Source organism: Pogona vitticeps, chromosome 6 (genome assembly GCF_051106095.1).
Source record: "Pogona vitticeps strain Pit_001003342236 chromosome 6, PviZW2.1, whole genome shotgun sequence".
Taxonomy (NCBI): domain Eukaryota; kingdom Metazoa; phylum Chordata; class Lepidosauria; order Squamata; family Agamidae; genus Pogona; species Pogona vitticeps.
The window spans coordinates 29,453,646-29,465,435 of record NC_135788.1 but is presented as its reverse complement, the minus strand read 5'-3'; the positions used below and the strand labels follow the sequence as shown (position 1 = coordinate 29,465,435).

The 11,790-nt window shown below is 41.0% G+C and overlaps 1 protein-coding gene across 1 annotated transcript; it reads right to left on the bottom strand.

Moving 5' to 3' along the window:
- Positions 1-2,492: 2,492 nt before the first annotated feature.
- ARL4A (ARF like GTPase 4A) lies at positions 2,493-5,070 on the bottom strand. Its single transcript, XM_020781550.3, has one exon. It carries the CDS (start codon positions 4,924-4,926, stop codon positions 4,324-4,326), a length of 603 nt encoding a protein of 200 aa, XP_020637209.1. The 5' UTR covers positions 4,927-5,070; the 3' UTR covers positions 2,493-4,323.
- Between the last annotated feature and the right edge of the window lie 6,720 nt (positions 5,071-11,790).

The window sequence follows — 11,790 nt, the reverse complement described above, 5'->3', positions numbered from 1 at the left end:
AAGGACATGGCAGATTAATCTGAAAGGCAGATGAGATTCTGCAGGAGCAGCCACCTCTGCAGAGGACATATTCTCAAACCGAAACCCCTTCCCAATAGAGTACATAGAGGTATGGAAGGTATTGAAAGAACTAGAGAACATTTTCCTTGTGTGACCAGGGCCTTAGTCATTCTGAAAACTGTGCTTGAAATCAACAGGATCATTCTAAAGATAACACTTCCAAAACTTACAGTACAGCCCACCTGTAGTGCTTCCAGTCCAGATCCACAACAATCTTACCTTCACCATCTGCCTCCGATTTATTCTGTCCATGTCTATCCACCAAACTTGTTCCTAGCTCTTACCAGGTTTTGAAGATGAGAACAAAGTTTAAAGTTTGATGAGGAATGGGGCAAAGAGAAATTCAGGTTTACCCTTGGTGACTTCAAAACATCTGTTTTATGATACTTCAGCTACTGTTCCAGAGATTGTTGTGGTGCCATAGCTAAAGCAGACTTCATTACAGCTATGCAAAGGATCTAGAATTGCCTCAAAGGCCTATTAGATCCTGTCTACAATACTACCAGGAAGCTACCTTTCAGTTCCACGTTAATGATTCCCCACCCTGAAAATAAACACTTATAAGCATTGTCAGGACTCTGTAAGACTTGCATGTTCTTCTGCTGAGAAGCTGGTCACATGGCAGCTCATGCAACAAGTACCTCACCAGATAACTTCCATGACTTCAATTCCATGTCCAGTAAAGATGCAAATGATGCTGGCATATCTATCTCTTGCTTTCCAGTGAAAAAGGCATTTCTCTCAAAATACTAAGATGAGAAGAAATGGTTAGGCAGCTTCTATAAAGAACACAAGTTACAATTTTCCCCATAGAATTAAAAACTCTTGCATTGTTTATGTATTTCCATTCAATGTTCTGATTTTCTTATCCTGCGCAACCAAAAAGAACTAATAAATCACATATTTTCAGTATGTTTTCAAGTGTCTGTCTCCCTACAGTAAATGCTACCTGGCTTCACTGCCATCTCAACAGATAGGTAATTAGTTGTAACTAGTATTATGTATAAATGCAGTTGCATCATTTCCCATATTTTTACTGGAATACATATTGATCTTGGAAACCTTGATACAGTACTTTGTCGCAGAAAAGCTGACATCAGAAAGTTCTTTTTATTTGAATGCTAGTGCTTCTTAGAACACTTAGTGAAGTCATCTGCTCCAAGATTTTGCAAAATTTGTGAGCAAAGTGTGACAGTACTAAAGTTACTTTCATTGACCTTAAAACTGCCCACCAGCACCTTAAAACATTGGCTTTGATATAAATTACTAAATGTCAAAGGAAATATACAAGAATCAGCTTCACTTCTGTATCTTGTTTACTGACAGAATACTGCAGAGACTGATTTTATCACAAAGCAAATGGGGAAATATTTCCCAACTCACTACATAGTTATCCAAACAGGTTTTTGTTTTTTCCACAAAGACTCCCTAGCTTTAACCTAACATGGTTTACTTGAAAACAGTTATTTTCTTCTCCTAGCAAATGCATCACCTTCAAAAATAAAGGTTGAGCTAGACTCAGCTGCTCATGCAAGGTCTGACAGGGACAAAAAAAAAACCCATCAGTTAAAGCTGATCATTCACCTCCTCCAATAGGCCAAATAATAACAGAAACTTTCTCAGTAATAAAATATGAGTGTAGGTTTTTGTTTTGTTTTTTGAGGTGAGGAAAACTACCAAGCCTTGGAAAATCCCATAGCTGCAGTTTTAAAAGGACACACCTGTTGAAGCACGGAAAAAGAACACTCAGCAGCCTTCATCTAGATTAGCTAAACTGACTGTTCAGTCTCCATACAGCACAGCAAAATTTCACTGCTTTAATAAGATCTCACCCTGTGTTTGAGTTTCATTTTCATAACATTTGCAACATAAAGTACTAAAGCTGAATTACTACTGAAATGCGTGTGTAAACAACTTGAGTCTGTGAAGTAAGGACCTAACTGTCCATATTATATCAATACAGTCTACATGACCAATGCAGATGTATGTTACCAGAACAGGGGAATGAGAATAATATATTATTGTCAACTAGGTAACAGAAATTTCCCCCTCTGGCCTTAAACTGTTGCAATTGCACAATTAGTGCTTCTGACTGTCATTGAAATATACCTTAAACTTATGCATCTAGGGAAAACTGTAACCTCCATTTCTTTTCTGCATATATACGTGCAGCACTGAAGGAAGGAAACACCATTATTAGTCTTTTCATATTCCGCTGCGTACACGGGGCCTCAGATGGAAACAGCAGCCATAAAAAATGTTGCTGCTCTATGACAAAGCTACAGAAAATTAACACATCTTTTATAGTAGTTCAAGTGTTCCACAAGATTATTCTTTTTTGTATTGAAAACTCTCCTGCACGATAATCATACATGCAACACACAAATGTTTGTAAAATTAATCTCTAGTGAACATACAGAAGATAATGCAAATTGCCATTAAATCTTTAATAAGATACCTGTGATTTTTTTAAAACATTGTCACATTTTACAAATCGCACGTGAATAAAGAGTTCAGTTTCATGCAGACAGTTCTGATAAAAAGCAAGATCCGAACAGTAAAATGTTGTCAACTTGTCATCAACTACTCATGTGGAGTAGAGTTGATTGAGAAGTTATCCATGTTTCTATAAATATAGACATTAAGTGACTTATAGTGTCACTAGTGCAGGCACATATAACCACCGTACAAAAGCTCCACTGGAAGCTACTTAATTTTTTTCAAAAAAGGACCAGGATTTCATTACTTCTTTTTTTAAAAGCTGTCACTTTCAGTATTGAGAAACACTAAAGTGCATTTTTGTTACCCTCTAAGCAGTTTCTGGCTATAAAATTTGCTTTTATACAACTTATATTTCCTGACATTCAGTATTGTGGTTATAGGGAGAGATAATCTGGCTAATAGGCATTAGAACACACAAACTTTGTTTGTTGTGCCAAGGGGAGGACAACCCTTTTAAGCCTTCTCCCTTGTTCTCCATGGAATTATTATATTTCACAGCACCATTAGAGTAACACAGGCTTTACTTTAGCCCTTTAACTTGCTACTTAAATTGACCATTTTTTTTAAAAAAAATGTACCAATGAGAAAAAAAGCCTCTTTCCAGCATACAAATTCCCACCATTTCAGTTAACACTGTTTGCATAACTATAAACAAGAAATGCTTACAGTATGATTAGACAGATCATCTTTAAACTCTTTGTTTCCCACAGTGTAAAAGTTTTCAAGTGTATAAAGCCTCAATACATTCCTAAGAATACTGTGAGTATAATAAAAATACCTCATAATACATTTAAACAGCTTTGGGTACATGGGACTTGTTGCTCTGCTTCTTTAAGCTTGATTTAAAATGAATTCTGATCAAATTTTATTGCCATCTATTTCATTTAAAGGTAATATTGCACTATAAGTATCCTGAAACCCAAGTCCCTTATGGTAGTAATTAACTTTTGTCTAATTGTTTGGTGTTTTCTTGGAAAGCAATCTTTCTAGAACATGTCTCCTGGGACAAACAAGTATGGTCCAGACCTGATTAGCACTGCTTAACGATGCACAGCTATTTCTAAAGAACCCCTACACACCAAGACATGCTACATTATCAGGAAACTCATCCATGCTCTTACATATTCCATACTTTTTCCTCTAACAAGCTTCAGATAACATGAGTATCACAGTAGTGATATTTCAAATCTGAGCACCAAGTGTTATTTTAAGAAAACCAGTTTAAAAGCATACCACACAGCCAACCTTTCATTTTAAAATCCTCTGCATTCACCGCTTCCTTAAATAATGGTTTTCTAGCTCCATATATGTTTAAAAGATACTATTTTAAAGCTGTATATCTTCATCTAAACACTCCACTTATACAGGCAGTAGCTGAATAACACTGAATGCCATAAATGCAATTGCCTTGCAAAGGCACTCTCAGACATGACTACACCACCAAGCAGAACACTCTTCATTGTTTTTTGGGTTTTTTTTGGCTATTTAGACATCCAGGTCACATTTACCCACCCATCTGTTTCCTGACTATTTTGTACTATGTAACAAGGGACCTATTTTGTCTTGGTTTTTTAAAAAAACAAAACTGTAGTGCCCAAAGATTTTGTGGGGAAACCAAGTAAAAGGTCTGTGTCTGCAAAGCTTCCAACCAGGCCAACTGTTTATTAGACAAGCTGTACAGGATCCAAACAAGCAGGCCAGGTGCTGGAAACGATTTTAGTCAAATGCCAAGGAGGAATTGCCCCACGTGGTCACAGCAGCTCATCTCTTCTTTTTTTGCTGCCTTAGCATTTTCCTTCGCTTAATTATCATATCATGCAGTTTCTCCAGTCCCTCTTTGAGGCCGTCTCCTATAATGGCACAGGTGGGCTGCAAGTGCCAAGGAGTGGAAGAGCTCAGCTCACTGGTGGCCAACATTTTTTCCATCTCTGAGAGCGACAATGAATGTCTCAAGTCCTGCTTGTTGGCCACAATGAGCACAGGCACCCCCTGGTTCTCCGAGATCCTCGTGATTTTGTGCAGTTCTGTTTTAGCTTCTTCCATTCTTTCCACGTCTACAGAATCCACCACGAAGACGATGCCGTCTGTACAGCGGGTGTAGGACTTCCAGAGGGGCCGCAACTTCTCCTGGCCTCCGACGTCCCAGAAGTGGAAAGTGACCGTTTTGTTGTTGCCCAGAGTAACCTTGATCTTCTCGGTGTTGAAACCTTTGGTGGGGACGGTGTTGACAAACTCGTTGAATTGTAGCCGGTAGAGGACGGTGGTCTTGCCAGCGCAATCCAACCCCAGGATCACGATGTGGAAGCACTGGAAGGAAGGAAGGCTCGACAGAATCGGCGTCTGCTCCGACAACCCATTTCCCATCGCAGGGGAGGGGCTCAAGGCGAGCAGGGGGCACCAGTCGCCCGCCGCCGCCTCAAGCCGCCACCACCCGCCGCCGCCGGTGCCGCTGGTCTGAGAATCCCAGTCGCGAATCCTTCTCGACTACGAAACAAACGCAGGGGCAGGTCCAGAGGACGACCGCGGAGCTGAGTGGGGAGAGAAAGCAGGACGTGTACGGTAGGCAAGCCGTGCCAAAGAGGCGTCCACCACCCCCTTAGCGAACCGCCGCCGCCGCCTCCGCTTCCCGCAGATGCTCCCGCATGGCTCCCTTCCCCGCTGCAGCAAAAGAGTGCCAGCGCCTGGAACCGGGCCGCGCCTCCTCCTAATTCATTTCACCCGGCGCTCTTCCCGCCCCCTTTTCGCAGAGCTAGCCTCTCACTGGACAAAGGTATTGCGGTGGGTGGGCCTTAAGGCGGGGCAAGAGCAGAGAGGGCCCTCATGCTTCCTCTGCCCTCATTGGCTATACCAACCGCCGTTCAATCAGGTTATACCCGCTGTTCCCGCCCCATTGGTCAGGACGAAGCTGCGGGAAGGCGGGCGGAACGAAAGGTTTCTTTTTCCCTTCTCTTTGCCCTCGTGGAAGAAACAGACGGCAACGCCCGACTCCCTTTTAAACCTCTGAAGTAAAAAAAAGGAGTTACCACCTCGTCCCTGTTCACGTTCTTCCTCTCGCCCTCCCTCAATTCCCACCCTCGTTTTTTTTCTTTCTGACAGAAGCCACAACTCCCTGTCTCTATTCAGAGCAGAAGCGTCTGGCGCCCCCTACCTTTTAGGGCCACCACAAGCCACGCACTGGCTTTTCTTCCCGCTACTCCTCCTACCTGTGACCGCAAAGCAGTGCGCCCCTCTGGACATGTTCTTCTCTAAAACAGCCGTCGTTTTCCTCTGTACCGAACAAGGAGGATCAGGGACCGCGTTCACACGACTTTGACCCACGAAGAGAAAAACGAACAGTCGGACCGACTCCCGCTGTAATCCAAGCTCGCCGTTCCCTCTTCTGCCTCAAGCGTCCGGACGGGGCCGAACGGCATAATAACGGAAGGTCCTCCCCCATTGGTCCCCGAGTAGACTCGTATCCTAGCAACCCGGTTCGAATAACGCCCTCGAGGCAAACTGTCAGTTTGCCAAAAGCCCCGCCTCTCCGCGATAAAACGCCGTATCCATGATCGCCACGCCCTTCTCGAGGTGTTCCCTGAGGTCGTTCCATGAAACGTCCAGCGCCCTCAGCGGTTGTGTCACGCCACGTGAGCCGTCACCTCGTAGGCCGCGTGTCTGTGGCTCCTGGCTTGTCCGGCCTCTAGGCCACGCCCCCTCTCTCGCTACCACAGCTGTTGTCAGGCGCGCTCTTTTTTCTTTTAGCCTGTGGAGATTTTCGCGCCCTTTCTGCTGTGTAATCCTCCTAGGCGTGATAGGGGTCGCCTCAGCAGCTCGGGATTATTCGATGGGAAACAGGGACTAAAGAAATGAGGCAAACTGGTTATCCCATTCCCAAGTGGCAGGCTTCAGTAGAGTGGGGGGGGGGGAGTCTTTAATATGGAATCAAAAGTAAATACACTTGTTGAGTTTATACCTTTTTTCTTATCAAAGGAATCAGAGGACTGTCAGCAAATGACAGCTATGCCCCTTGGAAGTTCCTGCACACACATTCACACGTGCAGGCCACAGCATCGCATTGCAGCTGCTGAGCATAATGCCCCAAGCAAAACAAACATCCTGTTTTATTTAATTTTATTTCTTTTTGTCCATTTACACAGCACTCACAGATGTGAGCCAAAGGTTGGAAATAATCACAGTTCTGTGTATCTAAAATATTCATCTTAGATTTCAGCCGTTTCTACTTTCCCAATCTAAAAAGCAATGTGCTACAAATATATAAAAGAGACACAGTGATGGCTGACAAGGGATAGACCAAGATATTTTGCTTCTGAAGCAGAACAGCAAATAATACCATGTCCCGCCACCCCCAAATTTGTGGAGAATGGTACCTGAAGTCAGTCAACATGTTTGCCATTTGAAATAGAAAATTTCAGAAACACTTTTCCATATCCTGGTTGGCAGGGGAGGAGAATTAAAATTATTACATGTGGAAATATTAAAATCATCATGTAAAATGTATATTAAAATGCATAACAGCGTCTTAAAAATTAAGAATGTAATGGCAGCAAGCTTAGGCTGTCATTGTTAGGTGTAGTAAAATCAGAACCAACTCACAGTAATCCTAATAGAGCTTTCAAGAGAAGAGAAGAGAGAAATTTAAGGAGTGGTTTTTACCAGTTCCTTCCCCCCAGTGAGTTTCCATGGTTTCAAACCCGGGCCTCCCAAGTCCTAGTCCACCACTCTGTCTATTATACAACAATGGGTATCCTAGGCAAAGTCGCTATATTAAAATTTGATACTAAATTTTAACTTTAAAATGTGGATTAAATATTGTAATCCTGTCAGAACACAGTGCTTTCAGTTGCCAATAAGATTATAAATTAGTGTTGGCCAGAGTATTGTAAATTCCATATTCTTTCTTGCCTTCTTAGGGAGTTACTGTAGTTCTGCTCTTAAATTCCTTTGTCTTGGATTCACCTTCATGGAGAGCATGTGAGCAGAGTGCCATTGTGATGGTAACCTTATGTCAGAAAAGTATCAGAGTGTATTGAGTGAAACATAGTAGCAAAAAGAACACTTATTGAGGCTCACATCCAACAAAGGTATGTTATACAGTATCTGAAGAAGAGGTGATGAAAGTAAAAATAATGTCAATAAAGTCCAAGCAAATGCTTTCTTCCATCCACTCAGAACAGAGGTTCCCACACACTCAGCAAACAGCCGCAACACATCACCAACTAAGCGTGCCACCTGTACCTTACTGTAAGGAACATCTGTGTATTTAGCAGTTTAAAACCAAATAAGGATCAAGTGGCAAACAAAACATTAAACAGCTTCATACAAGCCAAGCAACCTGCCAATATTATGGTGTGGTAGTTTAGTCGTTCAGTCGTGTCTGACTCTTCATGGCCCCATGGACCAAAGCATACCAGGCCCTCCTGTCTTCCACTGCCTCCCAGAGTTGGGTCAAATTCATGTTGGTAGCTTCGGTGACACTGTCCAACCATCTTGTCCTCTGTTGTCCCCTTCTCCAAGATGATTTTTCAGTGTGCACTGATGAAAGCACAGAGGAACAAAACCTATTTGATCTCTTGGTTCTTATCCTCAGAGGTAATCCTTTTGGTCCAAGCTCTTATCTTCTTGCGTCTTGCTTTGTCTTGGGCAGTGTCTTCTCCTGCTTTAGTTAATCCCCATTTCTTTTTAATTGATGTGTTTGCATAGGTACAGACATGAGAGTTTCCTAAATATGTTAGAAGGTCATCATTATTACCACTTATTACTGGCTTCTTGCAGAATAGCTGTCCCAGTTATTTTGGAGAGTATTAACAGCTAATTCTGCTATGGGTTTTCCAGTCATTATAAAAAGAAATATTGATTGCATGACACTGGGTGTCTTCATTTTAAGACTATAGCAAGAAAATAGAGAGAGAGAAAAACAGAACAAAATACCAAGTAGAGTATGGAAAGTTTTGATCAGGACAACATAAACATTAGAAGCAGGAGTCTTTTCCTGCCACCTGGCCATAATTCTATTGCTGTTTTCCATCCACTGAGAGTTCAGACCTGATACTAATGTTTTAATAGCTTATGGAAAGAGTCCAAACAACTTCAAAAACCCAACTTAAAATCTTGACTGGAGAAAAAGCAGTTTATTTATCATAACATGTCCCTGTTCTTTTCTTAGGTTGAAATATGAAGTTATATTATTTTTCTTGATCAATTAGTAACTCTGTATCTAGGTGTGGCAAGGTTTCCTTTGATGTCCTAGACAGCAGTATTTCCTTTAAATTAAAATAAAACCTATTCTTATTTTTGTTATGATTTCATGGTACAGTGACAGTTAAAAAGAGTTCATAAAAGTTAAAATTTAGCCAGACTAACCAATAAAATCATAAATCATTTATGCACATTTTGACCTTGAAGTTACATGTGATACTGGTTCATGGATTTGGGGGCCACATGTGCATAGTTACACATGAGAGATGCAGACTTCAGTGAAGATGTTGACTTGAAAGGATTACTGGTGAAGGTTAAAAAAGAAATAAAAAAAACCCCCAGGACTGTAGCTGAACTTAAAGAGGACAAATATCATGCCTAAAGAAGAATTACATAATTTCAGTGTTGATAATGAAGAAATCAGAATTTTTAGTGACTGTCTATACGTCAATTCTGTTACTTGGTTCAATAGTCAAAATGGAGACTTTAGCCAAGTCTTTAGAGCAAGACCTAAATTCAGAAGGAGGGTTATGAATTAATAGAAAAGATCCTTAGGTGTGAGAGTGTATTGTTGGAGACCCTGACTACGATAATCTGTACTGCAGTAAATGTATATGTCAAAACTGGACACTTGGGAAATTTCATGGTGTGTGTGTGTGTGTGTGCGCACGCGCGCGCGCGAGTGAGAGACAGAGAGAGAGGGCGAGAGAGAGAGACTCATTTGAAATGTACTGCAGGACAGCATTACAGCTAAGATGAATCACCAATAAGACAAATAAGTGGGTTCAGGAGCAATCCATGTTTGAACTCTCTCTAGAACCAAAATGACTGAATTGAAGTTATCATATTTTGGGCACATCATGAGAAGTCAAGACTCACTAAAAGGGACAACAGAGATATAACAGAGTAAGAAAAGAGATAGAGATTGATTAAATCAGTAATGGAAGCCATGGTCTTTAGTCTGCAAGATCTGGGCAGGCCTATTAATAATAGGACCTTTTGGATGTCATTAATTGACTTGTCTGGTATAGGTCCAAAGCAACTTGGCAGCACACAGCAATAATTTACATTCATGGTTACTCCTCCCCCAATAAGCTAAAGCAGTTTATATGCTCTTCTTCCCACTTTATTGAACAAGAACCCTGCAAGGAAGGTAAGATTGTGAGAACAACTTGCCCACAGCTGTGAGTATCATGACTCCCTGGGGACTTTTGATTTTTTTTTAGACAAGTTGAGCTCTGCCATTCTAGGCAATCCCATCTCAACTTTCCATCATGTACATTTCCCAGATTAATATGGAAAATAATGTTATACTAACTGAATTCTAAGAAACATTAATATGGGAGTACAAATTTAATTATCTTCATTAAAAATTACTCTGCTCCTTAATAATATCGAATTTTCAAAGTAATCTTTTCTTTATTGGGATAGAATGGAGAGACTCTCTCCACCACTTCCCCAGGAATCCAGATAGAGATTACTATTCCCTTTCTTAATAATAATAATAATAATAATAATAATAATAATAATAATAATAATAATAATAATAATAATAATAATAATAATAATAATAATAATAATAATAATAATAATAATAATAATAATAATAATAATAATAATAATAAATGTGATATTAAGTCAATTCTGACATATGGCAACCCTTTTAAGGGTTTTCCAGGTAGAGAACACTCAGAAGTTGTTTACCATTTCCTTTTTGCGGAGCAGCAGCATAAAAAGGACGGCCTGTAGGAAATCAGCAGGCCAGATTTTGTGGTGGTGTCAGGGGACACCATGGAGATGTTTAAGCCCTGTAGGTGGGCAGGCCCCATATTAATACTGGTTGCCTTTTTCCTTCGAGAGGGCTAAGTCTGAATTATGACTATATGTCTGTGATTATTTAAGTTTGTCACAGGGCTATACGAAGCGAATCACATCTTTCATTTTAAAAGTAGGAGCCCACCCCCACTCCTCACTGCCTGATTAACGGATTCTACATTATTTCTTATTTTCCATTATATTCACATTAGGACATTTTCAACGAGACACTAATGTTTAATACTCTAATGCAGTGGTCTTCAAACTTTTCTGAACTGTGGACCGGTTGGGAGTGGGCAAGGTGTGCTCACACGCATACATGGATGGGAGGGGGTGCGCTCGTGGATGGGTGGGGCACCTGTGTGTGCTGGTGGGTGGGCCGTCTGTGCATGTGGGCATGCATGTGGGGAGTGCGTGCATGGGGGGAGCAGGAGATCTGTCTCCGTGACCCAATCCTACCAAGGCCATGAACCAGAGGTTGGGGACCCCTGTTCTAATGTGTCTATTATGAATGACGTTAGGATATTTTTTAAAAACTTTGTTTTTTGAAATGAGGTATACCTTTTTGTCCATGTACACTGGAAGGGATCCTATGGATCAGAGTCCAGCCCCTGTCAAGGAGGCACAGTGAGGAATCAAACTCCCAACATCTGGCTCTACCTAAACCACTGAGCTATCCAGCAATTTCTCAAAGGATAAGATGAGAGATTTTGTGTACAGGAATGGACAGAATGCCAGCTGTATGATCCACACTAATGAAAAGGCAGGATCCTCCATTTTATCTGAGAGCAGCAGGCTAGCTGAGGAAGCCTAAGAAAAACCATGTGTTTTTGCCTGACTCCTGACCACAACTCGTACTTCCCAGTTATCTGCCACCTGAGCCTATCACTTCAGTTTCTCTATCATGCTGACCCTATCTGTGTTCCTTTTCTAGTGGAGCAACCACAGCTATGACAGCACACCAATTTATAACCATCACAGCTGTACTGTGGTCTAAAAAATGTCTTCATTAATTTAACAAGTGAGTCAAATTGCAGAAAAATCTTTAGATTACTGAAATATCTACTCAGAAAGGAAACGAGTCACATTTCCAAATCCAAGTTGATAGTGCTAACATCCACATCCTACAGCATTCTTACATCTTAATTATATTTTTCAATTTGATTAATGATTATGATGTCTTAACGATAGACATACATTTGAGATACAATTTATAGC